General features: G+C 42.8%; 1 protein-coding gene across 7 annotated transcripts in view; it reads left to right on the plus strand.

The window, feature by feature from the left end:
• The first annotated feature begins 4,889 nt into the window (after positions 1–4,889).
• Positions 4,890–26,213, plus strand: part of LOC127009023 (cell adhesion molecule Dscam2-like) — a 147,701-nt gene continuing 126,377 nt past the window's right edge. For all 7 annotated transcript variants that reach the window (XM_050881615.1, XM_050881621.1, XM_050881616.1 and 4 more), the window contains exons 1-2: positions 4,890–5,200; positions 15,051–15,229. In XM_050881615.1, the coding sequence (XP_050737572.1) occupies positions 5,175–5,200; positions 15,051–15,229 (205 nt within the window). In that variant the 5' untranslated portion in view covers positions 4,890–5,174. The remainder of the gene's footprint in view (positions 5,201–15,050; positions 15,230–26,213) is intronic.

The raw sequence follows: 26,213 nt of genomic DNA on the forward strand, positions 1-26,213 counted from the left end.
CCATCATCTCTTCCAAGCTCTATTCCCAATCTATTCCAGCCCCTATTTTATATCCTACTCCATCTCCTCTTCTTCCATGCCTTCCTCGTTTCCCATTTCCTACTCCGTTTTTATCTCCTCCTTCACCTCTTCCTCTTCAATGTCCTCTCTCCTCTCTCCCAATTCCAACGCCTATTTCACCTCCTCCTCCATCTTCTCTTCCAAGCTCTATTCCCAATCTATTCCAGCCCCTATTTTATATCCTACTCCATCTCCTCTTCTGCCATGCCTTCCTCATCTCCCATTTCCTACTCCGTTTTTATCTCCTCCTTCACCTCTTCCTCTTCAATGTCCTCTCTCCTCTCTCCCATTTCCAAGCCCTCTATCCTTCCCTTCTCCATCTCCTCTTCTGCCATGCCTTCCTCGTCTCCCATTTCCTACTCCAATTTTATCTTCTCCTCCACCTCTTCCTTTTCGATTTCCTCTCTCCTCTCTGCCATTTCCAAGCCCTCTATCATCCCGTACTCCATCTCCGTCTTCCGTGCCCTCTCGTCTCCCATTTCCATAGCAAGACGCGGCAAGAAACACAATACTCTCTCGATGATCCTGGAATAAACAAACCTTAATGTATTTGTCAACGGATCGGGGAAAGACGGAGGAGGAGGAGGGAGAGATGGAGGAGGAGGAGGAGGAGGAGGAGGAGGAGGAAAGATAGGTATGAACTGGGTGAAGGGGAACAATATGAGGAAAATTTGGTTAGCATAAAAAAGAAGGGAACGAAGAGATGTAAATGGACAGTGGAGGAGGAGGAGGAGGAGGAGGAGGAGGAGGAGGAATTGCTATGAATTGAATACGAGATCAGTTATATTGGAAAATAAATTCGGAGTAGCAATATTGAAAAGGGAAGCAGAATCAGATAAAAAAAAGATTAGGAAAACGAATAGAAAAAAAGGGTTCTTAAGGATCTGTGAAAAAAAGGGAAAACATAAAAAGAGAAAAAACTATACATGATTACAGAAAAAAAGTGAGGTAGATAATAGAAAAAATAACTAAAAAATGAAGACGGAAAGGAACAACGAACAGAAGGAATAAATAAGAAGAATCAACGTGTTGGATGGTATAAAAAAAAAAAAAAGAATAAAGGAAAAGTAGGGAAGGAGAGGGGGAAAAGTAACATTGCAAAAAGAGGCGAAAGGGCAGAAAGAGGGCGCAAAGTAAAGACGGAGAGAAAGTGAAGAGAAAAAAAAGATAAACGAGGAGGGGAAGCGTGATAAAAGATTAAAGGGAAAAGGGGAAAGGAGAGGAGGTAGGAGGTCATGTTTAAAAAAAAGATGAGAGGGCGGGAAAGGGCACAAAATAAAGCGGAAAAGAAAAGAAGGAAGAACAATAAACATAGATAAAGATATGAAAAAAAAGAAAACAGGAAAGGGAAGGGAAGAGGAACAGAAAAAGAGAAGAAAGTGGAGGCGAAAAGGAACAGTAAATTGCAAGAGACAAAAAGGAAGGAAAAATGATGAACGTGACGGAAGGCAAAAGGAAAAAAGTATAAAGGGAAAGTCAGGTAAAGGAGGGAAGGGAAAGTCAGGTAAAGGAAGGAAATAAAAGGAATAAAGGGAAAGTCAGGTAAAGGTGGGGAGGGAAGGGAAAGTCGGATAAAGGAGGGAATGGACAGTCAAGTAAAGGAGGGGAGGGAAAGAAGGAGGGGGGGAGGGGACGAATCGTAAGAAAGGTGACAGCAAAGTAGACGGAAAGAGAAACGATTAGAAACTTTTCCCACTCCAACCACTCCCTCTCCCCCTCCTACTCCCTCTCCCCCTCCTACTCCCTCCTCTCCCCCCTAACACCCACACCAGAAAATTTCCCCTACCATCCCCTACCCCAACCAGCTCTCTCCCTCTCCCTCCCTCCCTGCCATCAAGACATCCCACTCCTTTCCTTTACTCCATCCAAACCACTCCCCTTACTACCAACATTCTCCCTTTACTCCACCTAAACTCCTGGTCACTCTATTTCAACTATCCCATCTATCGTTAAACTTTCCACTCCTTCCTAATGCTCAGGCACTCCCCTCAGTCGCTCCCTCCCACTCTCCTCACCTCAGTTCCTTTCATACCAACAACTCCCTCACAGTAAAAAATAAAAAAAATAAAAACTCCACTCCTCTCCTACTCCATTCCAACCCCATGATTCCAACCACGCCATTCCGCTACCATAAAATTCCACTCCTTCTCCTACTCCATTCCAGCCACTCCTCCACTCCTCCTCTCTTCCACCACCCAAATGATCCACTCTTCTCCCCTTCACCACCACTCCTCACGTCCCATCCTTCCACTACTCCCTCTCCCCTTTCTCTCCTCTTCTTGCACTCCACTACCAAACGTTCCCCTACCCCCAACTACTTCATACCCTTCTTCTTCCTCCTCCTCCTCCTTCTCCTCTTCTTCATCCTCCTCCGTGCAAAAGTCTGAGAGGGAATGTTATCAAAAAGTTTCCCTCGCCAAGTTCGGTGCCTCGGGTGTCACGTGGCGCCGCTGCTGCCTCGCCTTAATTGTCGCGCCGCACACCTGTTGTCTGTCCCCTTAGTGACACGCGCGACCTCTGCCTCCTCCAGCACCTCCTCCTCCTCCTCCATCGCCGCCGCCGCTACCACTCTACCACTCCCTGCCACCACCATCACCAATAACAACAACACTTATACGACTATCGCCTCTAACACTACCCACATTACTACTACCACTACAGTAACTAAAACTACCACCACCACTACTACTACGATTAACACCATCACTACCACAATCAACAACAGCAGTAACAACACGACTAACCGGAATGCTATATGTTATGTGGAACACTACCAACATTATTGATACCATTACCACTACCACTACTTCTATTAACACCTCTAACCCCAGGCCTTCTACCACTACAATTACTGCTATACTCCACCTACCACCATCATCTATATCACCACTACTACTACCACCATCACCACCACTACTATTACTGCTATACTCCACCTACCACCACCATCTATATCACCACTACCACCACCATCACTACCCTCCTACTAACACCACATACACCTCTACCACCACCACAACCACTACCACTACAGCTACCATCACCATCACCAAAACTGACACCACTACACTACCATCACCATCAATCAACTTACTCCCATAATATTAGACTCTCCCTTACCCGTCCATTCCTACCACCACCACCACCACTACTACTACTACTACTACTACTACTACTACTACTACCAGCTTGTTAGTCTCACGTCTCGAAGTTTTGTCAGTTCTTGGCTTTTGTCCCTTAGTTCGTGTCTTCGCCGCCAGGGGTTGATGTTTACTTTGAGGTTTTCTCTCTCTCTCTCTCTCTCTCTCTCTCTCTCTCTCTCTCTCTCTCTCTCTCTCTCTCTCTCTCTCTCTCTCTCTCTCTCTCTCTCTCTCTCTCTCTCTCTCTCTCTCTCTCTCTCTCTCTCTCTCTCTCTCTCTCTCTCTCTCCTCCCATCCTCCCTCTCCCTTTTCTTCCTCTTCCTCTCGCCAACCCTATTCTTATCTACTTTTGCATCTTTCTCTCACTGTTAAACTCTCCTCCCATGCCTCCCATCCCTTGCTCCTCCTCCACTCACTAATCTCCCCACGTATAACTCCCACATCCCACTCCAAACCCACTAGTGCCCCCCCACACCACTCCAACACCCACTAAATACCTCCCACTATAATTAAAACCCACTCAGTACTCCCCTTCTTCCCTCCCCACCCCTACCGCTCCTCTCCCCTCTCATGTTGCCCCCCCCCCTCCACCCCCATTCACATTACTTTCCTCCCCCTGTCCCCCCCTCCCCCACATTGTCACCTCCTCCCCACATCTCCTCTCCCTCCCCCATGCACATTAATTCCTCCTCTTGCTCCTCCCCCCTCCTCCCCTCCCCCCCCTTCCTCCCACCACCACCAATTTCACAGTTCACCGATAAATATGTAAATAGTATATAAACAAAGATAAGCCAATGGAATATTTAGTTCTTTTATGAGCACTTAATATTCCAATGTTTTTTTTTTCTTTTTTCTATACCGTAAAGGACATTAACATTTTTAGAGACTCATTTGATGGATTTTATTAATGTTTTTTTCTTTTTTTTGCGTGTATAATTAAAAGGGAAAGTATTAGTGTTATGGGTTCCATTGTTTGATTAGTTATTATTATTATTATTATTATTATTATTATTATTATTATTATTATTATTATTATTATTATTATTATTATTATTATTATTGGTGTAGCTTGTAAATTGAGTGTGGAATGTTTGAAATAATGCAAATGTAAAGTAGTAATAATGATGAAAATAATTGTGATGATGATGACGGCAATTAAGGAATATTACATTAATATGGTCAGTAATTGGGTTTATTGATCACGAATGAACTGGTGAATACATGGTTGGATAAATGAATTTCTCTCTCTCTCTCTCTCTCTCTCTCTCTCTCTCTCTCTCTCTCTCTCTCTCTCTCTCTCTCTCTCTCTCTCTCTCTCTCTCTCTCTCTCTCTCTCTCTCTCTCTCTCTCTCTCTCTCTCTCTCTCTCTCTCTCTCTCTCTCTCTCAATATCGTGCTACTAACAAAATTAAAAGCAGTGTCATTTGAAATTAGGGATATTTCGTTAACTTAAAATAATTCATTGCATTATTGTTGACGTTTGCTACAACAACAACAACAACAACAACAACAACAACAACAACAACAACAACAACAACTACTACTACTACTACCGCTACTACTACCGCTACTACTACCGCTACTGCTACTATTACTACTACTACTACTATTACTACTACTACTACTACTACTACTACTACTACTACTACTAATACTACTATTAATTCCTAACCTTATCTTTGCAGGCGTTGGAGAAGCGGCTGGTGGAGAAACTCAATCATCACCACCACCACCACCACCACACACTCATGACTGGACTCCAAACACCGACCCCTCACCACCACCACCACCATCACCACCACCACTTCCACCACCTAGATCCTCTCTACCACACATAACACCACCCAAGACATACCTCTCCTCATTCTCGCAGTACCACACACCCCAACCTCCTCCCCCACCACCTTCACCACCACCACCACCTCCCCCACCACCTTCATCACCTCCACCTCCACCACCGCCGCTGCAGCAGGTAATGGATCGCCGGAACTCAAGTCACAGGTAAGCTTCAGTATAAATGTGAAGGTGGTGATGATGATGATGATGATGATGATGATGGTGATGTTGATTATGATGATGATGTTTGCTGTTAACGTCATAATCAGTTATGCGTTCTGCAAATGTAAAAGTTATTGGTGCTTATTAATTTTCATCATCATTGTTAATACTCACTACTCTTTTTTATGATAAACTATTACTATTATTTTTATTATTTATATTATTATTATTATCATTATTATTATTATTATTAGTAGTAGTAGTAGTAATAGTAGTAATAGTAGTAGTAGTAGTAATAGTAGTAGTAGTAGTAGTAGTAGTAGTAGTAGTCAGCAACAGCGGCGGTAATAACGGCAATAAAGAGGAGAGCAGTAATGAAGGTAATTGTTCTTCACGTAACAGCGAAAAGAGTAGACTAACAAAAGTAATAACAGCCTCAGAGGGGGAGGAAGGGGGGAAGACTGGGGCCGGGAGGAGTGAAGGAGGAGGGAAGGAAGAGGGAGTCAGAAGAAGGCTGCACATTAGTAAGGGAGGGAGGGAGGGAGGGAGGGAAGAGACGAAGGAGCAGACATAATGGGGCGGGTAGCAGAATAATGAGAAAGTGAGGTAGTTAGCGAACTTTCTTTCCTCCTCCTCCTCCTCCTCCTCCTCCTACTCCTCCTATCAGTTTCAGAAGGCAGGACGCTAAATGAAGGTGGAAGAAGTGAAAGAAGAGGAGGAGGAGGAGGAGGAGGATACTATGACCCAAGGGAACGCTATAATTCCTTTTTTTTTTCCTCTAACCTTACATGTTTTTCTCATATTCTTCCTTTACTGAGTCTTCTCTCTCTCTCTCTCTCTCTCTCTCTCTCTCTCTCTCTCTCTCTCTCTCTCTCTCTCTCTCTCTCTCTCTCTCTCTCTCTCTCTCTCTCTCTCTCTCTCTCTCTCTCTCTCTCTCTCTCTCTCTCTCTCTCTCTCTCTCTCTCTCTCTCTCTCTCTCTCATTCTCCATTTATATATATGTTCACACTGATCTCATTCTTCCTTCTTACTTTCTTTCGCTCCTGTCTCCTTTTCCGTCTCTTTTTCTTAGTTCCGTTTTTTCTCTCTTCTATCTTTCCTCTTTTTATTCTGCTCTCGTATCCTCTTCTCTATATTACGCCTTACTTTTTTATGCCCTGTTCCGCCTCCTCCGTCCATTACTCTTTCCTTCCGTGACTCACTTCCTTTTTTCCTTCTTCCTTTCCTTCATTCCTTTATTTTTTATTCTTTCCTTTCTTTCTTTTTTTCTATTTTTCTTTTTTTTCTTTATTTCTCATTCTTTCTCTTTTTCTTCCTTCCCAACTTCCTTTTTTCCTTCCTTTCTTTCTTCTTTCCTTCCTTCCCTCCCTCCCTCTATCCTATCTTCCTTCCTTCTATGTTTCTCTTCTTCCTTTCTTTCTTCCTTCCTTTTTTCCTTCCTTCCTTCCCTCTAGCCTTTCTTCCTTCCTTCTATCCTTCCTTTCTTCCTTCTATCCTTCCTTTCTTCCTTCTATCCTTCCTTTCTTCCTTCCTTTTTTCCTTCCTTCATTCCTTCCTGCCTGTCTTCTCTCCTTCCTTCCTTCCTTCTATTGTGCCTTCTTTCCTTGTTTCTTTTCTCTTTTCTTTCATTCTTTCTCTTCTTTCTTTCCTTCCTTCCTTGTTTCTCTCGTTCTTTTGTAACTCTTTTGCAAGGCTTTCCTGGTAAACTCTTTCATCACTCTCTCTTGTTCCTCTTCCTCCCTCCCTCTCTCTCTCTCGTCTCCTCTCCTCTCCTCTCCTCTCCTCTCCTCTCCTCTTTCTTTGCTTCCCTTCTTATTAGTGGATTTCTTCGTAAACCTTCGCATTACCCCTTCTCTTTTATCTCCAAATCTCTTATATGCGTCTTTCTTATGAGCTCCACCTATCATCCTTTCTCTACTTCCTTTTCATTCTTCCTTTCTTCTCTTCCACTTCTTTATCTTCTAAGTTTTAAGTCCTCCCAGCATTCATATCATTCAATTGGTAATCTCTCTCTCTCTCTCTCTCTCTCTCTCTCTCTCTCTCTCTCTCTCTCTCTCTCTCTCTCTCTCTCTCTCTCTCTCTCTCTCTCTCTCTCTCTCTCTCTCTCTCTCTCTCTCTCTCTCTCTCTTCCTATGGTCCCTCTACCCACTTCTGTACTTCTTTCTCTCCTCTCATCCCTTCTTTTCTCTTAATATTCTCGAGTTTCTTCCCTTCTTCCTCTTTTTCTTCTCTATTGTCTTCTTATTTAATTACTCTTCAATCATTTTTCTTTCTCTCTATGTTTCCTTCACTTTCATCTTTACTTTCTTTCCCTTCCCTTCTCTCTACTCTCAACTTTCTTCCCTTCCCGTTTTTTTATTTTCTCACTTGTTTTCTTATTTAGTCTTCGTATTTATCTTTTTTCTTTTCATTTCTGTATCTACGTTTTTTTCCCCCTCTTATTTAGTTTCTTTCGATCTCTCTTCTCTTTCCTTCCATTCTCTCTACTATCACCTTTTTTCCCTTCTCGCTCTTTTTTCTTCTCAATCTTTTTCTTATTTAATCTTTGCCTCAATCAATTTTTCCCTCTCTCTATATATTCCCTTTTCCTTCTTTTCTTTTTTCGTTACTTTCTTTCCTTTCCTTTCGCTCTTCATCTTCTTAACTCTTTCTTTATTAAATATCTCCGTCATCTCATCTCTGCTCTTCCCTTCATCTTCTTTTAAAGGTCTGTATTATGAGCTCCATCCTTCATACTATCTTTTTTTTCTTTCCTTCTCCTCTTCTCTTCCTTCCCTTTCTTTTTTTCATTAATTGTTTTCTTGTTATTCACATCATCCTTATCTCGTCTTTTCGTTCTTTCTTCCTTCCTTTCTTTCTTCTCTCCTCTCTCCCTCCCTTCTTCCTTCCTCCTTTTCTTTTTCTGTCTTTCTTACTTTCTTCTGTTCTTTCCTTTTATCCTTCCTTTTTTTTCCTTCTTTCCTCTTTCCGTTTTTTTTCTTTCTTCCTTTCTTTTTTTCTTTTTCTCTTCTATCCCTCTTTCCTTCCTTACTTGTTTCTCTTGTTCTTTTGTTTCGTTCTTATATACGCCTTTTCCTATCTATCATTCATTACTTCTTCACCTCTTTCTCTCTTCCTTCTGCTTCATTTTTCATCTTCTCACCTCGTCTTATTAAACATCCATCGCTTATCTTTCCTCTCTGTCTTTTAATCTCTTGTTGTTAAGCCTTTCAATCAGCCTGTATGTCATTTTCCTTCTCTTATTCCTCTCCTCTGCTTATCTTCTTCCTTGCACCCTTCCTTAATCTTATTTCTTCTCGCGCTAATCCTTCGCATCATCCTCTCCCTCTTTATCTTCCTAATTCCTTTCCAATAAAACTCTCCTCCTCCTCCTCCTCCTCCTCCTCCTCTTCTCTTTATCTTCCTAACTTTCTATTTATTAATGCTACCCATCATCCTATCTCTCTCATTCTCCTTCTCTCTTTCTTATTTTATTTTCTTGTATGCTCTCTCCTTAGTATATCTTATCATCCTATCTCTCATTCTTTATCTCTCCTTCACTCCTCTTTTTATCTATATTGTGTTTGCTTTTTTCTCTTTTTTTTTTTTACAGTAGAGGAGACAGTTCAAGGGCGTAAAAAAAGAGAAAACAATAATGAAACAAAAAGCCCGCTACTTACTGCTCCTGAATAGACAATTAAATATCATTACCGTATCCCTCATTCTTTGTCTCTCCTTCCTTTCCTCTCTCTATCTCCTCAACTCACTCCTTTTTAACCCTTTTCACCATCCTATCTCTCATTCTCATGGTCTTCTCCTCCTCCTTTCTATCAATTTAACTCTTTTTTTTTTGTTTTTTTTTGTTAAGACTCTCATTCCTCTCTCCTCCTCCACCTCCCCTCTTTATCTTCCTAAGTCATCATTTATTAACCCTAGCCATTATCTTGTCTCCCATTCTCTTTCTCTTCTCCCTCTCCCTTATCTTTCTTCTTAACCCGTTTCCTATTAAACTCATCCTTTTCTCCTCCTACTCTCTTTATTCTCTTAACTTCATTCTTTTTAATCTTTCTCATTATCCTATCTCTCCAATTCTCCTTGTCTTCTTTCTCCTCCCTATCATTTTAACTTTTTTCTTATTAAATTCTCATTCCTCTCTCCTCTTCCTCATCCTCTCTCTATCTTCATAAGTCATTATTTAGTAACTCTAGGCATCATCTTGTCTCCCATTCCCTTTCTCTACTCCCTCTCCTTTTATCTTTCTTCTTGACTCATTTCCTATTAAGTTCATTCTTTTCTCCTCTTCCTACTCTATTCTCTAGACTCCCTCCTTATCAACCCTACCTATCATCCTATCTCTCCTTCTCTTCTTCCTCCTTCTCTATCGTTTTATCTCTCTAACTTAACTCTCATTCTTCTCTCCTCATCCTCCTCTCTCTATCTTTCTAACTCCTTCCATATTAACACTACGTAACTTCATTCTCCTATCATCCTATCTCTCCTTCTTCTTCTCTTCTTCCACCTCCTTTATCGTTTTAATTTTTTAACTTAACTCTCATTCTTCTCTCCTCATCCTCCTCTCTATATCTTCCTAACTCCTTCCATATTAACACTACGCATCATCCTATCTTCATTCTCCTATCATCCTATCTCTCCTTCTTCTCGACTTCCTCCTCCTCTATCGTTTAACTTTCTAACTTAACTCTCATTCTTCTCTCCTCATCATCCTCTCTCTATCTTCCTAACTCCTTCCTTATTAACACTATGTATCATCCTATCTTCATTCTCCTATCATCCTATCTCTCCTTCTTCTTCTCTTCTTCTCTCCTCATCATCCTCTCTCTATCTTCCTAACTCCTTCCTTATTAACACTATGTATCATCCTATCTTCATTCTCCTATCATCCTATCTCTCCTTCTTCTTCTCGTCTTTCTCCTCCTCTATCGTTTAACTTTCTAACTTAACTCTTATTCTTCTCTCCTCATCATTCTCTCTCTATCTTCCTAACTCCTTCCTTATTAACATTAAGTATCATCCCATCTTCATTCTCCTTTCATCCTATCTCTCCTTCTTCTCGTCTTCCTCCTCCTCTATCGTTTTAACTTTCTAACTTAACTCTCATTCCTCTCTCCTCATCATCCTCTCTCTATCTTCCTAACTCCTCCCTTATTAACACTAAGTATCATCCTATCTTCATTCTCCTATCATCCTATCTCTCCTTCTTCTTCCCGTCTTCCTCCTCCTCTTTCTAACTTAACTCTCATTCTTCTCTCCTCATCATCCTCTCTCTATCTTCCTAACTCCTTTCTTATTAACATTAAGTATCATCCTATCTTCATTCTCCTTCCCTTCCTATCTCCCTTCCTCCCGCCCTTCACCCTCCTCCCCGCGCCGCGTTCAGTATAATATCATTTAATCATTTTCACTCTCCGGAAAACTTCGGGCATCACCTGCGACCGATTGGCAACACCTGAACTCTGCGCGGCCTTGCACTTACAAATTAATGAATGATTGCTGGAACGGCGATAGGATGCAAAGTACAGGTGCCCGCCCGTCTGTCTGTCTGTCTGTCTGTCTGTCTGTCTGTTGCCTTTCCTTTCCCTCTGTCTGTGTGTCTGTGCTTGTGTGTGGGAGGGAGGAGGGGAAAGTGTGTGTGTGTGTGTGTGTGTGTGTGTGTGTGTGTGTGTGTGTGTGTGTGTGTGTGTGTGTTTCTGTCATTCTGGTTATCCGTGTGATCTGTTTTTTGCTTGCTGTCTTGTTTGTGTGTTTCTCTGTCTAATTAATTCAACTTGGCGTCTGCGTGTGTATGTATGTATGTATGTATTTATGTATGTATATGTGTGTGTGTGGGGGAGTGGTATATATGAGTGTGGAGGGTAATGTGTGTGTGTGTGTGTGTGTGTGTGTGTGTGTGTGTGTGTGTGTGTGTGTGTGTGTGTGTGTGTGTGCAAGGAGGGTCACGTGAAGGGCAAGGAGCTTTTGTTTGCCTTTGTTGGTCTCAGATCTTGTCCATGCGTAGGTTCTTTAGTCTGTCTGTGGCTTTATGGTATTTATGTATTTGCTTCCTTTTGTCTTATTCTTTTTTTGTTTTTCCGTCTGTTTGTCTTCATGTTTTCCTATCTATTAATCTTTGTCTTTTTTTTTTAATCTCGTCCTCTTCGTTCTCTTCGTCCTTTTTCTCCTCGCCCTCTTCGTTCCCCTCCTCCTCTTCCTCCTCCTCCTCCTCCTACTCTTACTCCTTCACGTCTTCCTCCTCAGTCTGCGAAATTATGCAAAAATATCTTGATCGGATTACTCAACGGTCTGAAAAGAGGCGAATGTCCTTCAGTCCCGACAAGCGTACCGTCATACATTTTGGGTCCAGAAATAGCAACCAGACACACACGTGGGTGGTAAGCCTCTGCAAGTCGAATAGGAGTAAGCATCTTTCGGTCACCATCTGCAGTGACTTGAAACTCACAAAGCAGTGTAATTTCCTGCAAAAGACTTGCGTTGTGCTCGGGTTCATAGCGAGTAAGACGCCGGAAGTAATGTTATGTTTGTGTAACTGTGTGACTGGTAAGACCACACCTCGAATACGCGGTGCAGTTCTGGTCCCACAGTTATGTTGTGGTCCGCTTGTTAGCGACAACTGAAATACGGTAATGGTAACCGAAGAGTTGAATATTAATGAACTTCGTAGTTTCGGTGGTAAAAGTGTAATCGCTTTTGATGTTATTAAAACTTAACTCAAACACTTTAGTAAACTCAAAACTACAATACAGTTATTGAGCTCAATGAAGCTCCAAGAACCTTCATCTCTTACAATACTTTCGACAACTTTGTATCGTGGCACGACGTCCAAAATGTCGCCAATCGCGAACTATCATAATGGGGTATTCTTCACTCCAGTGCTTTCACGGTAACTACAAGTCACTTAATGGTCTTAAGGTATATATTAGACTAACTTAATTCCTGTAGAATATCCACTTCTCATTACTCTTACTCCTCTACCCACTGGACAAGTATATAACGAGTATGTAGCATCCCTAAACTCCGGGTACGCTTTCCCTTACAGTGCCCTCCTCCACCCCGGGCGGTGTAGACTGTAGAGGATCACACGGCACGTGGTTGTGTCTGTCTGGCTCAGTATCTGTCCTGTCCTGTTCTGCCTTCGGTGTTCCCGGGACCCTCTTATATTAGCAACTGATTCAAACATTTTTCGTCATTGTAACGTCACTATTCGTCACTATAACGTCACTACTGTGTTCCTACAGCATAAGAGACCTCTCCTTATAATGACTATAGTCTCCATGCTATAGTGATAAACTATGTTAATAGTTTAAAGAAGCGAATATTCTTTCTCCATCAATAAAGCGTTACTGCACTCGCCTCACGATCCTACATTCGTCGCTGTGCTCCGCTGCTAGGTGGAGGGGCCATTTGTCTCCTGAGCCGGCTGTATGGGGCCTTGGGACGCTCCTTTTCATTCCCTGTTTTCCTCTCTCGCTTAATGTTCTACACACACCTGCTTCACTGTTTTCTGTTCTTCACTCTTTTCTCCTTTACTGTTAGTTTACTGTACAAAGCTAGCGTTCTGCACGGCCTTCATCTGATTTATATACTTGAGGTGTTGGAGCTGGGTCGGGTGGCGTCTCGGCGTTCGTGATGCCTGCTGTAGCGCGCTGCGGGGCACCACACATAGAAGGACACCCTACTACTATTGGGACTTCAGCAACGCTCTACGAAAATGATGTCATGGCTGAGGGCACAACCTTTGAAGAACGACTCAAGCGACTCGGCATCTTTACTCTGGAAATGAGAAGACTGATGGGGGATTAAGTACAGGTCTTGAAATGTATGAACAAGCTCATTAACCTTGATCACTAAGTTTTTGAGCTCCAAACTGACCCGGGGGCTTCGTGGTGCAGTGGTGAGCACACTTGGCTCACAACCGAGAGAGCCCGGGTTCGATTCCCGGGCGGAGTGGAAAAATTTAGGCGGCTTTTCCGATACCCTACGCCCCTGTCCACCCAGCAGTGAATGGGTACCAGGTATTAATCGGGGGTCGTGTCCCGTCTCCTGGGATCTGTTCCCTTCTCCTATAATTCCTTCCCCTTCTGTCTCTCTCCGGCATATGACCACAGATGCCGACTAAACGAAACTCCAAACTTTTCCATACTGACCAGAGAACCAGAAATGGCGTCAAGTAATTCACGCAAGATCATACATTGGGAGGAGTTTTTTTCTCAAACAGTTATTCATCAGTCAATCAACCTTCCTGCAGTAGTTAATGCAAAAACGATAAATTGACTTTTGTTGCCTCAGGAATTAAATGAACGTTCCCATGCGTACGTGTAGTAAGAGCTGCAGTCTGCTCGCTGAAGAACCTCAAAATCAAATCAAATCACTGACCCAGGCAGCCTCAGTATAAGCCAGCAGACTCTTACCTCCTCTCCAACGTTTCCATGATTATCTGCTTCATCCATCGCATCCTCCTCCACCTCTCTCTCTCTCTCTCTCTCTCTCTCTCTCTCTCTCTCTCTCTCTCTCTCTCTCTCTCTCTCTCTCTCTCTCTCTCTCTCTCTCTCTCTCTCTCTCTCTCTCTCTTTTTTTTAATCAAGGGTATAGTACGCTCTCTCTCTCTCTCTCTCTCTCTCTCTCTCTCTCTCTCTCTCTCTCTCTCTCTCTCTCTCTCTCTCTCTCTCTCTCTCTCTCTCTCTCTCTCTCTCTCTCTCTCTCTCTCTCTCTCTCTCTCTCTCTCTCTCTCTCTCTCTCTCTCTCTCTCTCGCTCGCTCAGAGTAAGGTAATAATAATATCGCTCGCCGGTGAGTCGGGTTGTGTCATCATTGGATATTAATTGCACTTGTTATCAATAAATGAATACTTGCAGAGTTATTGTAATCGGAGCCATTTTCAGACTATATATATTTAACGTTGTGATTTAAGCTCCCGCATTAATGAATTCGCTTATTCGTTATTTTACGCGTTTTGTCATAACCTGATGGCTCGGAATATATTCTTTGAGTCCGTGTGTCTGTGTGTCTGTTAGTGTGTGTGTTTCTCTTTTCTATTGTTAGCGTGTGTTTGAGTGTGGGTGTGTGGGTGTATGTATGTGTGTGTGTGTGTGTGTGTGTGTGTATAAATGAATATGTATATCTGATGACCTCATATCATGCCTTACGTATATTTATTCATGAGCGTATGTACGTATGTATGTATGTATGTGTGCCTTGAAAAATGAGTGTGCATGTGTGTGTGTGTGTGCGTTTGTAAGCATTTTTTTTTTCTTATAACTTTTTCTTTCCTAATTTCCTTCCCTCACTTCACACTCCCTTTTCATTTCTCTTCCTCCTCTTCCTTTTCGTCCATCCACCCTCCCTTCCTCCCTTCCACCCTCCCTCCTCTCTCTCTCTCTCTCTCTCTCTCTCTCTCTCTCTCTCTCTCTCTCTCTCTCTCTCTCTCTCTCTCTCTCTCTCTCTCTCTCTCTCTCTCTCTCTCTCTCTCTCTCTCTCTCTCTCTCTCTCTCTCTCTCTCTCTCTCTCTCTCTCTCTCTCTCTCTCTCTCTCTCTCTCTCTCTCTCTCCTTCTACTTAAACCTTCTTTCCTCACTTCACACTCCCTTTTCATTTCTCTTCCTCCTCTTCCTTTTCGTCCATCCACCCTCCCTCCCTTCCTCCCTTCCACCCTCCCTCCATCTCTCCCCCTCCCTCCCTCCCTCCCTCTGCATAAGTCTTCTTTCCTCACTTCACTCCATTTTAATTTCTCTTCATCCTCTTCCTCTTCGCTCACCCACACTCCCTTCCACCCTTCCACCCTCCCTGTCTCCCTCCCTCCCTCTCTCCCTCCCTCTCTCCCTCTACATAAACACATTAACATTATATTCTGGTTCTGTTTCAGCGTCAGTGTTGCCAGTACGAAGGTTCTCCCGACACTGATACCCTCCCATCTCCACCCACCACCACCACCACAGACTTCCTCCTCCTCCTCCACCACCGTCCACCTACGCCACGCTCCACCACCACCACCATCACCTCCACCACTCCAAGCCTCCACCGCCACCTCCACTTCTTCGTCAGGTGAGTAAGCAATTAAGGTGTGTGTGTGTGTGTGTGTGTGTGTGTGTGTGTGTGTGTGTGTGTGTGTGTGTGTGTGTGTGTAATAAGGTTCGGGTGTGAGGATTTATGGTCCCTTCCTAAGCTTGTTTTAATATTGCTCTTTGTCTTTTGATTCATACTCTCTCTCTCTCTCTCTCTCTCTCTCTCTCTCTCTCTCTCTCTCTCTCTCTCTCTCTCTCTCTCTCTCTCTCTCTCTCTCTCTCTCTCTCTCTCTCTCTCTCTCTCTCTCTCTCTCTCTCTCTCTCTCTCTCTCTCTCTCTCTCTCTCTCTCTCTCAATCGCTTTATTCGTTTATACTTTTGCTCTTTGCTCTTTTAATAATCTTCCTCCTCCTCTTCCTCCTCCTCCTCTTCCTCCTCATCTTCCTCCTCCTCCTCCTCCTCCTCCTCCTCCTCCTCCTCCATCAATTCCTTTTCTTCCCCGTGGAATTTACCAAAATGTATATATACTGTATCTGCCATGGTATCATCCTCCTCCTCTTCTTCCTCCTCCTCTTCTTCTTCCTCCTCCTCCACCTCCTCCTCCTCCTCCTCCTCCTCCTCCTCCTCCCTGACACATGATCTAATTCTATAAAGTGCTCAGTTGGTTCTCTGGAGGGAAGGAATAGGAGGAGGAGGAGGAGGAGGAGGAGGAGGAGGAGCAGGAGGGAAGGCAAGATACAGATGGAGGAAAGGAAGAAGCAGGAGTGATACAAATGAGAGAGAGAGAGAGAGAGAGAGAGAGAGAGAGAGAGAGAGAGAGAGAAATATAGTTAGGTATGTAGTGCATAATACCTCTTCTTGAAACCTTCTTATGTGTCTTCTTCCTCTTCCTCTTTCTTCCTCTTATCCTCCTCTCCCTTCTCTCCTTCCCTCCCATTCTCCTCTCCCTACCTTCCTCCCTCTCTCCCTCTTATCCTTCCTCCCTCCTCTCTTCCCCTCTTCCTCCCTCCCAGTCTCCTTTCCTTACCTTCCTCTTCCTCTTTCTTCCTCTTATCCTCCTCTCCCTCCTCTCCTTCCCTCCCATTCTCCTCTCCCTACCTTCCTCCCTCTCTCCCTCTTATCCTTCCTCCCTCCTCTCCTCCCCTCTTCCTCCCTCCCCGTCTCCTTTCCTGACCTTCCTCTTCCTCTTTCTTCCTCTTATCCTCCTCTCCCTCCTCTCCTTCCCTCCCATTCTCCTCTCCCTACCTTCCTCCCACTCTCCCTCTTAGCCTTCCCTCTCTCCTCTCTTTCCCTCTTCCTCCCTCCCATTCTCCTTTCCTTACCTTCCTCTTCCTCTTTCTTCCTCTTATCTTTCCCTCCCTCCTCTCTTTCCCTCTTCCTTCCCCCCATTCTTCTCTCCCTGCCTTCCTCCCTCTCTCTCCCTCTTATCCTTCCGTCTTTAATATTCCCTTTCTTCTACCCTTTCCTTCCCTCCATCTCTCCTTAGCCTATCCGTTTCTCCCTCCTTCCTTTCCTCCCTCTCCTTTGTTCTTTCCTTCCTCCTCATACCTCCAGTCCATCTCTCCTTAACCCCTCCATTCCCTCCACTTTGTCTCTCTTCCTCCCTCCCTTTCTACCTTCTCTTCATATCTCCATTCTCCCTTTTTCATCTCTTTTCTCCTTTCCTCCTTCCATCTCTCCTTACCTCCTCCACTTCTTCCACTTTCTGTCTCTTCCTCCCTCCCTCCCCCCTTCATTCCCCTTCCTTTTTAGCTTCATTCTCTCTCTTCCTTCTCTTTTCTCCTTCCCTTCTTCCATCTCTCGTTTTCCCCTCTCTTTTCCATTCCCTCCTTCCTACCTTCCTTCGTCCCTCTCCTTCCTTCCTTTCCCTCTCTTTTTCTTTCTCCTCTCTTTTCTCCTTCCCTCCTTCCATCTTTCCTTATTCCTTCCTTTTCTCCCTCCCTCTTTCCCTTCCTTTCTCCCCTTCCTCCCTCCCGCTTCCCTCTTTTCTCCTTACCTCCTTCCATCTCTCGTTATCCCTTCCTTTTCTTCCTCCCTCCCTCCCTCCCTCCCCCCCCCTCTTCCTCATTACACCTCGCAAGAACAGGAAGAGAAGTGGACTCGGAAGACACATGGAAGTGTTATGAGAGTGGACAAGAGGTGTGAGTCGTTCCTCCTCCTCCTCCTCCTCCTCCTCCTCCTCCTCCTCTCTTTTCCTACCCTCCACTTGCTCCTTTTTCTCTCAGTCTTACTCTTTTCCTCTTTAACTTTTACTTTGCTTTCCAGATTTCTGTTTTCTTTTTTCTTTAATTTTTGTCTTCCTCTTCCTCCTCCGCCTCCTCTTCTTATTTTTCTCTCTTCTTTCTTTTCTTCTCTATATTGCTCCTCTGTGATTTACTCCCTCTCCTTCCTTTATCGTTTCTCCTCTTTTTCCACTCCTTATTCTTCTTTCTTCATCATTTGCCCTGTTCACTTTCTTCTTCCTCTTTTTCTTCTCTTTTCTTCTTATGTTCAGTGTCTTTGTGATGTTAATTCCTCTCCTCCTCCTCTTCCTCTTTAACTTCCTGCCTCTTTTTCTGTTTTAATCTTGATCTCTTTCTCTCTCTTCCTCTTCATTTATCTGCTCTTTCCTCTTATCTCTTCTTTTATCCTCTTGCTTCTCCTCTTTGTATTCTTCTCCGCTTCCGTTCCTTATCATCTTCTTTATTAACTCTTCTTTACGTCTTTCTCTTCCTCTTTACTCTTCTTCTTCTATGCTTTCTTATTCCTTTTTTCTTTTGCTTTTGTCTTTGTATATTTAAATCTTTGTCTTCCCTTTTTCTTTTTCCTGTTTCTCGTAGTTGTTGTTTTTTTGTTTTTTTGTTTTTGTTATTTAGTTTGTTTATTTATGTCCTTTCATGTTGCCTTTTTTCTTCTTCTTCTTCATTTCTTCTTCCTTCTTTTTCTTATCATTTTCTTTTTCTTCTTTTCTTTCTGCTTTTTCTTCGTCTTCTCCCTCTTCTTCCTTCTTTATCATTTTCTTCTTCTTCTTCTTCTTCTTCTTCTTCTTCTTCTTCTTCTTCTTCTTCTTCTTCTTCTTCTTCTTCTTCTTCCTTCTTCATCGTCTTTTTCTCTCCATTATTCCCTCTTCATTTATTCTTTCCCTATTATTTTCTTTCTTGGCATTTTGGTCCTCTTTCCTTTACTTCATTTCCTCCTCCTCCTCCTCCTCCTCCTCCTCCTTCTTCTCCTCCGTCTTTGTCACAAGCACTTCAGCGTAAAAAGTTTCGTGTTACGTCGACGGGGAAATTTTACTTGAATATTTATTGAAGGTTGATCGCCATGAGCAGAGAGAGAGAGAGAGAGAGAGAGAGGGAGAGGGAGAGGGAGAGCGAGAGGAAGAGCGAGAGAGAGAGTGAGAGGAAAAGGGAGAGAAAGAGAAAGAGGAAGATAAAGAAAAAAGATAAAAAAGAGAAAAAGGTAGAGAAAGAGGAAGATAAAGAGGAAGAGAGAGAGGAAGAGAGAGAAAGAAAGAGAGAGAAAGAAAGAGAGAGAAAGAAAGAGAGAGAGAGAGAGAGAGAGAGAGAGAGAGAGAGAGAGAGAGAGAGAGAGAGAGAGAGAGAGAGAGAGAGAGATGCACCGCCACGCCCATTAATTTCTTTCTCTTTTTTTTCTCCCTGGTTTGTATTTATGTTCTCCCTTAAATTTCCGCCGCCCTTAATTACGGTCAGGCAGGTGCGAGAACGATGATGACGATGATGATGATTTAAAGAGCAACCACAACTAATTACACTAACAATGACAACAACAACAACAACAACAACAACAAGAGCAAAAACAACAACAACTACTACTACTACTACTACTACTACTACTACTACTACTACTACTACCACTACCACCACCACCACCACCACTACTACAGCAACAACAACAAACAAACAAACAAACAAACAATATTAGCCTGTCCATGATATAATATGAGGCACATTATCGTGTTACGCTCATGTATGTATGTGTATATGTATGTATGTATGTATGTATGTGTTCAGCTCTTATGTATGTGTGTATGTTTGTATGTATGTATGTATGTATGTATGTATGTTGAGGTGGGCAGAGCAAGTCCTTTATGGCCCTATTTCTTCCTCCTCCTCCTCCTCCTCCTCCTCCTCTTCCTCCTCCTCCTCCTCCTCTTTCCTCTCCCTAGTTGCTCATGCTTCCTCGCCTCCTCATTATTTATCTCCTCCTCCTCCTCCTCCTCCTCCTCCTCCTGTTGCTGCTTCTCATTTTCTATCCCTGGTTACCTCTTCCTCCTCGCTTCTTCTTCCGCTTCTTCTTCTTCTTCTTCTTCTTCTTCTTCCTCCTCTTCATACTGCTCATTATCCTTCTTTTATCTTCATTTTTTCTTCCTCTTCTTATTTTCTTCCTCCTTTCTTGTTTTGTTCCTTTGTTTTCTTCCTCCTCTTTGTTTGTTCCTCCTTTCCCCGAACTCTTGTCTTCCTCTTTATTACCTAACTTCTCCTCCTCCTCCTCCTCCTCCTCCTCTTCCTGCTCTTTAATCCTCTTTTTCCTCCTACATCGCCACTACCTCCTCTTATTTTCCTCCATCTTTTCTCTCTTCCCTTCCTTTTTTTTCTTCCTCCTCTTCTGCTTCCCCCCTTTTCTTTTCCTCTTCCTTACCTTCTTTATCATTCTTCTCTCCCCCTCCACCTTTTTTTCCTCCACCTTCTTTTCCTCCTCCTCCTTCTCTTTCTATTTTCCTCCTTTTTGCCTTCTTTATTCTTTTCTTCCATACTTCTCATTTTCTTCCGTCTCCTTCAGCTCCCTTCTCCCTTCTCTCTTCCTATTTTCTCCTTTTTCCACTATTTTCACTCCCTTTCCTCTTTTACTTCCTTTCTACTTTTCCCTTCTTCTTATCCCACTCCTTCCTTTCCTCCTACCCCTTCTCCCTTCTCCCCCTTCTTTTCTCCCATCCTCCCCATCTCTCCCTTGAAACTTTTTATCTCACCTTCTTCTCCTCTTCTCTTCCTCCTCCACCTACTTCCCCCCTTCCTCCTCTCTACATGACCGTCATCATCCTTCCTCTCCCTCCTTTCCTTTCCTTATCATCCCATCTTCTCCCATTTTTTTTCACACCTCCTCCCTTTCTCTTCTCTTTTCCCTCCTTCCACACTTCACCCTCTCCTTCATCATTCCTGTCCCTCCTTTTTTCCCCCATCTTCACATCTTCTCCCATTTTTTTCCACCTCTTATTTCTCTTCTGTCCTTCCTCTCCCAAACATTGCCTCCTTCTTCGCCCCCTCCCTTCCCCCTCCCCTCCACCATGTATACTGCTCCACTCTTCGTCCACCTTTCGTACTCCACCATCCTTCCTGTCCCTCCTTTCTTCCCATTTTTTTCACTCTTCCTCCCTTTCTCTTCCCTTCTTCCTTCCCGTCATCTTTCCTGTCCCTCCTTTTTTACCCTTATCTTCCCATTTCCCATTTTTTTTGCACACCTCCCTTTCTCCTCTCTCTTCGTCCTCCCTTAAATATTCCCTCCCCCATTTCACCCCCTCCCTTCCCCCTCCCCTCCACCATGTATACTTCTCCCCTCCCTCCTTTCCCTTCCGCCATCTCTTGCGTACCTCCCAAACACTTTATAGCACCTCCTCTTCTTCTCTTCTCCTCGTCCTAAACATCACCTCCTCCATCCATCCCCCCCCCCTTACTTCCCCTGCTCGCCCCCACCCCGACCCTGATAGCCCCCCCCCCCCCTGTCCGCGCCACCCTCGCTCTTTTTCCCCGGTGGTTATTAATGAGTCACCCACCGCCGGGGCACAGGTAACAGCAGCCTCTTGCTCGCCGCTGCTCACCTGCGCTCGCCTTATTAAGAGCCTAATACACCTGGGAGACTTTCTCCTCACCTGTTCTTTTCTCGGCCTTTATTTTTTGGCTTTACTTTTTTGTTGTTGTGTTGCTTTGGTTGTTTCTGTTTTATTGTTTTATTATATTTTTCTTCTTCCTTTTCTGTGTCATAATTTTCCGCTTTTTCTTCTGCTTCTTGTTTCTTTTTCCTTCTCTTTGTTTCCTCCTTTTCTCTTTCTTTTTAACTTTTTTCTTCTTTTTCTTTTTAACTTTTTCTTCGTTTTCGTTTTCTCCTAGTATCTTCATTTTCATTTTTTTCTTTTATATTCTTCTTATTTTTATATTTTTTTATTGTTTTTTCTTCTTTCTTCTTTTTCTTCTTCTTCCTCTTCTTCTTTTTCTTCTTCTTGAGAGAGAGAGAGAGAGAGAGAGAGAGAGAGAGAGAGAGAGAGAGAGCTTTTAATCGCTGTGCTGCCGCAGATCACAAACTACTTACTTGCGAAGGAGGAACAAGGAAGGAGGCTGATAAAGAAAGGAGGAAGGAAAGATGAAACAAAGAAAGAAAAACGAGATTGAAAGAAAGATAAAAAGGAAAAAAGATAGGTGAGACATTTTAAAAGAAGGAAGGAATAGAGAGTGAGGGGAAAGAGGTAAGGAAAAAAATATAAGAGGGGAAGAAGGAAGATTTTAAACAAGGAAGAAAGGAAAGGAAAAATAAACGTAAGAAAAAGAAAAATATGAGAAGATATAAACAGGTTAGAAGAAAAATAGGATTAAGAGAGGAGGAGGAGGAGGAAGAAGACGAAGAAAAAAAGAAAAAAAAAGAAAAAAAGAAAGAAAAGAAAAATTAAGAAGGAAAAGAAGAAGAAAGAGGAGAGACAAAAAAAAAGCAGAAAAAGAAAAAAGAAAAAGACTGAAGTATGAAAAAATATTGAATTAAGAAAGAGAGAGATAGGAGATGGAGGAGGAGAAGGAAGAGGAGGAGGAGGAGGAGAAGGAAGAAGAGGAGAAGAAAGAGACAAACACGCAGGAAGCAAATAAAAAAAAAATAGGAAAAATTGAATCAAGATACAGAGTTATAGGCGGAGAAGGAGACGATGAAGAAGACGAAGAAGAAGAAGAAAAAGAAGAAGAAGAAGTAGAAGAAGAAGAAGACGGAGAGTGAGCAGAGGAGTGAGCAGAGGAGTAAAAAAGTTAATGGTTAGCGGGGCGTGAGCAGGAGCAGGTGGACGATTAATTAAGCAGGTGAAGCCAGGAGCGGGCCGAGGCGAGGCGAAGCGAGGCGAGAGGCGAGGCGAGATGATGTTATAGGAAGTGTTTCGCAAGAGTTTCCGAGTGTTCGGTGCCAAGAAGTTCCTCTGTTGCTGCTTTGCCATTGTGTTGCTGTTGCTGTCTTGTTGTTGTTGTTGTTGTTGTTGATAGTATGTTTGTTGTTACTGTGTTGTTTTATATTTTGTTCTTGTTTTTTGTGTTATTAGATTTTTTGTGTTGTATTTTTTGTTGTTGATGTTACCGTTAATATATGTTCTTATTGGTGATAGTGGTGATGTAATGATAGTGTTGTTTTTATTGTTATTATTTGTGTGTTAGGAGGAGGAGGAGGAGGAGGAGGAGGAGGAAAAGTTAGCTAATAAGGAAAAAGACAAAAGTTCGGGGAGAGGTGGAACAGAGAAAGAGGAGGAATGAAACAAAGGGGAAGGAAACAAAGAAGAAAAAGTCAAAGGAACAAAACAAGAATGAAAGAAGAAAATAGGAACAGGAAGATAAAACGGAGGGATAACGAGAAGAATGAAGAGAAGGTACAGGAAGAACAAGAAAACGGGAATAGGAGGAAAAAAATGGAGATAAAAAGAGGGATAATGAAGAGGAGGTACAGGAAGAACAAGAAAACGGGAATAGGAGGAAAAAATGGAGATAAAAGAGGGATAGGGAAGAGGAGGTACAGGAAGAACAAGAAAAGGAGAAGATGAGGAAAAAATGGAGATAAAAGAGAAAGAATGAAGAGAAGGTACAGGAAGAACAAGAAAAGGAGAAGAGGAGGAAAAAATGGAGATAAAAGAGGAAGAATGAAGAGAAGGTACAGGAACAATAAGAAAAGGGGAAGAGGAGAAAAAAATGGAGACAAAAGAGGGATAGGGAAGAGGAGGTAGAGAGTAAGAGTAAGAAAAGGAAAAGAGGAGGAAAAAATAAGATAAAAGAGAGTTACTGTTTGGCTGGCTGTTAGCAGTATTACGTCAACATTATTCACTCATCATTCCCATCATTCACAACATCATTCCCGTAGCCACACTCTTCACCTAGCCTCAGTAAGCTAGGTGAAGAGTGTGGCTACGGGCAAGGAAGGACACGATAGATTTTGGGACGCACCCGATAGAAATTGAGATGAATGATGAATGACTTGCAAAAATAACTATGAGGCTGTTAGATTTTGAGAAACGTATACGATGAAAAATGACTGAACGATGGCGAGTGAATGATAAAAGAAATGCATGTGTGTATATATGTGCAGGTTATGAAGAAGCAAGAGTGAAGAAGAATGGTGTGCAGTGGGCGGCAGAGGCAGCCATGAGGTGCTGGATGTGCCGGGGTCCTAAAAGAGAGCTCAGTGTTCGGGGCCACACTCACTGATCGCTGTCTCTCCGTCTTGCCGTCCGTGCGCTCTTGCGGCTCATCCCGTATCGTCTTCAGCCATTCTTTTCCTTCTCCCAGGTGCTATATACAGGGACCTTGTTCGCCCTCGTGTTATGCATCTCATGTTTTGGGGGCCTCCACACACGCGGCCCTATTGGACAGAGTAGAGTTAATCTGGGTCGTATTACAAGACATTCGCCGTCCAAGAACACACATTTGACAAGGCTTTCGTAGGAGTTGCGGGCATTTGACCTTTATAGTTGAGAAATGAGTGTCTTATGTCTTATATTTTTTTTTTTTTTTTTTTTTTTTTTAAGGCTCTTCGTCTCATCAGCTCCCCTCCTTTTACCGGCAGTCTTCTACCTCTTAAATTCAGCCACGGTGTTGCCTATCTTCCTTTCTTCTATCGATATGTTCATGCTGACTGCTCTGACGAACTTGCTAACTGCATGCCTCCCCCCCTCCTGCGGCCCCGCTGCACACGACTTTCTACTCTGGCCCATCCTGTTGAATCCAGATCCCTTAAACAAGAGTTAACCAACAACATTGTTTCATCCCTTTCGCTGGTAAACCCTGGAACAGCCTTCCTTCGTCTGTATTTTTTCCTGCCTACGACTTGAATTTTAATGCGGGGAGTATCAACACGCCTCACTCTTTCACCGGAATTGGCCCTCCCTGTTGGCCACGCAAATTATCTTCTTTACGGAGGAGCAGTGCTTAGCGGGGATTTGTGTCTTTTTTTTTTTGTTGTTGTTGTTTTTTGCCCGTAAGCTTCTTCCGCTTCTGTAAAAAAAAAAAAAAAAAAAAAAAAACACGTCTAGCCCCCAAAGTCTATACTGGCAGATTGTCGCCTCTCGCCTCGCCCCGCCCCGCCCCGTACTACTACATACCGCTGGGAGCCCCTCCCCACGACTCCTTTGTGGCTCGCAGTGCCCCGCCGCGCCTCTGATCAAAGTTGTTTCTGATGTTGCTTGTGCCGCTGCTGCTGTTCCCCGCGGGCCCGTTGCTGCCCTCTCTCGGGGACTCCTGATATTACTAAATGGACTGTCCGATGCGGTACATACACATTTGCAAGCCGTTTACTACTAGACATCACAGCAATATTATTGGGAATCCAATGTTACACAAAGGAAAATAGGAAAATATATACATTTGTGCTGTTTGATGGAAAATAATTAAGAGCTCCGGTAACAAACAGCAACAGCAAAATTGAAATGAAAAGCGTCTGTAATATTAACGGCGGAGGCGAATCAAATATTCAAGTTGCTGCATGCAGTGACGAAGCATAATTGAAATCCGTCCATTACCGCCACGAGCTCTAATAATGGCGAAAATGTTGAATGAAAGAGAATCTGTCGCCGCGGACTGACTGCCATGATGCGTCGCGCTGTCCTGATGGAGAACGAGGAAGAGGAGGACAAGACACGCGCGGGGAAAATAACATGAAAACAACGGATGAAACTGATCTCTCTTTGGGCCATTCTTCACTATTCTCTGTTATCGGTGCTTAGCGGGCTTTTTCGTTTTCCTATGTGTTTGCCCTTGAGCTGTTTCCTTTGCTAGACATAATAACCATCAACAAATACGACGGATAGCTGCGGATCACGTAAGAGGTAAAAGAAGGAACGAAAAGGAGGGGCTGAGAGAGATGTGCAATGGTTCGATAAATGAAAATATAAACAAACAACAGAAGAGGAAGAAGAAAAAGATAAATGAAAATAGATAAATAGACAAATTAAAATAGAAACAAACACTACAGAAAAGGAAGAAGAGAAAGAAACGTATAATGCTTCGATAAATGAATATAGAAACGAACAAATCAAAAGAAGAAGAGGAGGAACTGAAAGAAATATATAGTGCTTCGATACGAGAAAATTGGAACTAACATAATAGAAGAAGAAGAGTGAACAGAAATGCAGCTCGTTTAATCTTTGGACAAATGGAAACAGAATCATTAATAGAACAACAAGACGAAGAGATAAAAGAGAAAAACGAGAAAGAGGTATTGAAAGAAATGTATACCGTGTAGTTCTTCGCCAAATGAAAATACTAATATGTAAGAATAGCAATTAAAGAGAAAAGGAAAAAGAGGAATTGGAAGAAATGTATACCGTGTAGTTCTTCGCCAAATGAAAATACTAATATGTAAGAATAGCAATTAAAAGAAATGTATACCGTGTAGTTCTTCGCCAAATGAAAATACTAATATGTAAGAAGAACAAATAAAGGGAAAAGGAGAAAGAGGAATTGGAAAAAATGTATCATATAATTCTTCGCAAAATGAAAATGTTAGAATACGTTGAAAAATAATAATGAAGAGATAAAACAAAGAAGGGAAACGAAGAATGAGCTGAATAAATATAATAAAACTACAAGCAACAACAAAAAGATTTAAAAAAAGGAAAAAAAAAGTAATGAACAGAAAAGTATGTGCAACAACAGCAAAAGTGATTAATGAATAAGGAGCGAAAAAGAAGATATTAAATAAATGTTTCGCATAATAATACATCGTCAACTGAAAATACTAACAACAACAGCAACAACAACAACAACAACAACAACAACAACAACAGCAACAACAACAACAACA

The sequence above is a fragment of the Eriocheir sinensis genome, chromosome 39 (assembly GCF_024679095.1).
Source record: "Eriocheir sinensis breed Jianghai 21 chromosome 39, ASM2467909v1, whole genome shotgun sequence".
Lineage (NCBI taxonomy): Eukaryota > Metazoa > Arthropoda > Malacostraca > Decapoda > Varunidae > Eriocheir > Eriocheir sinensis.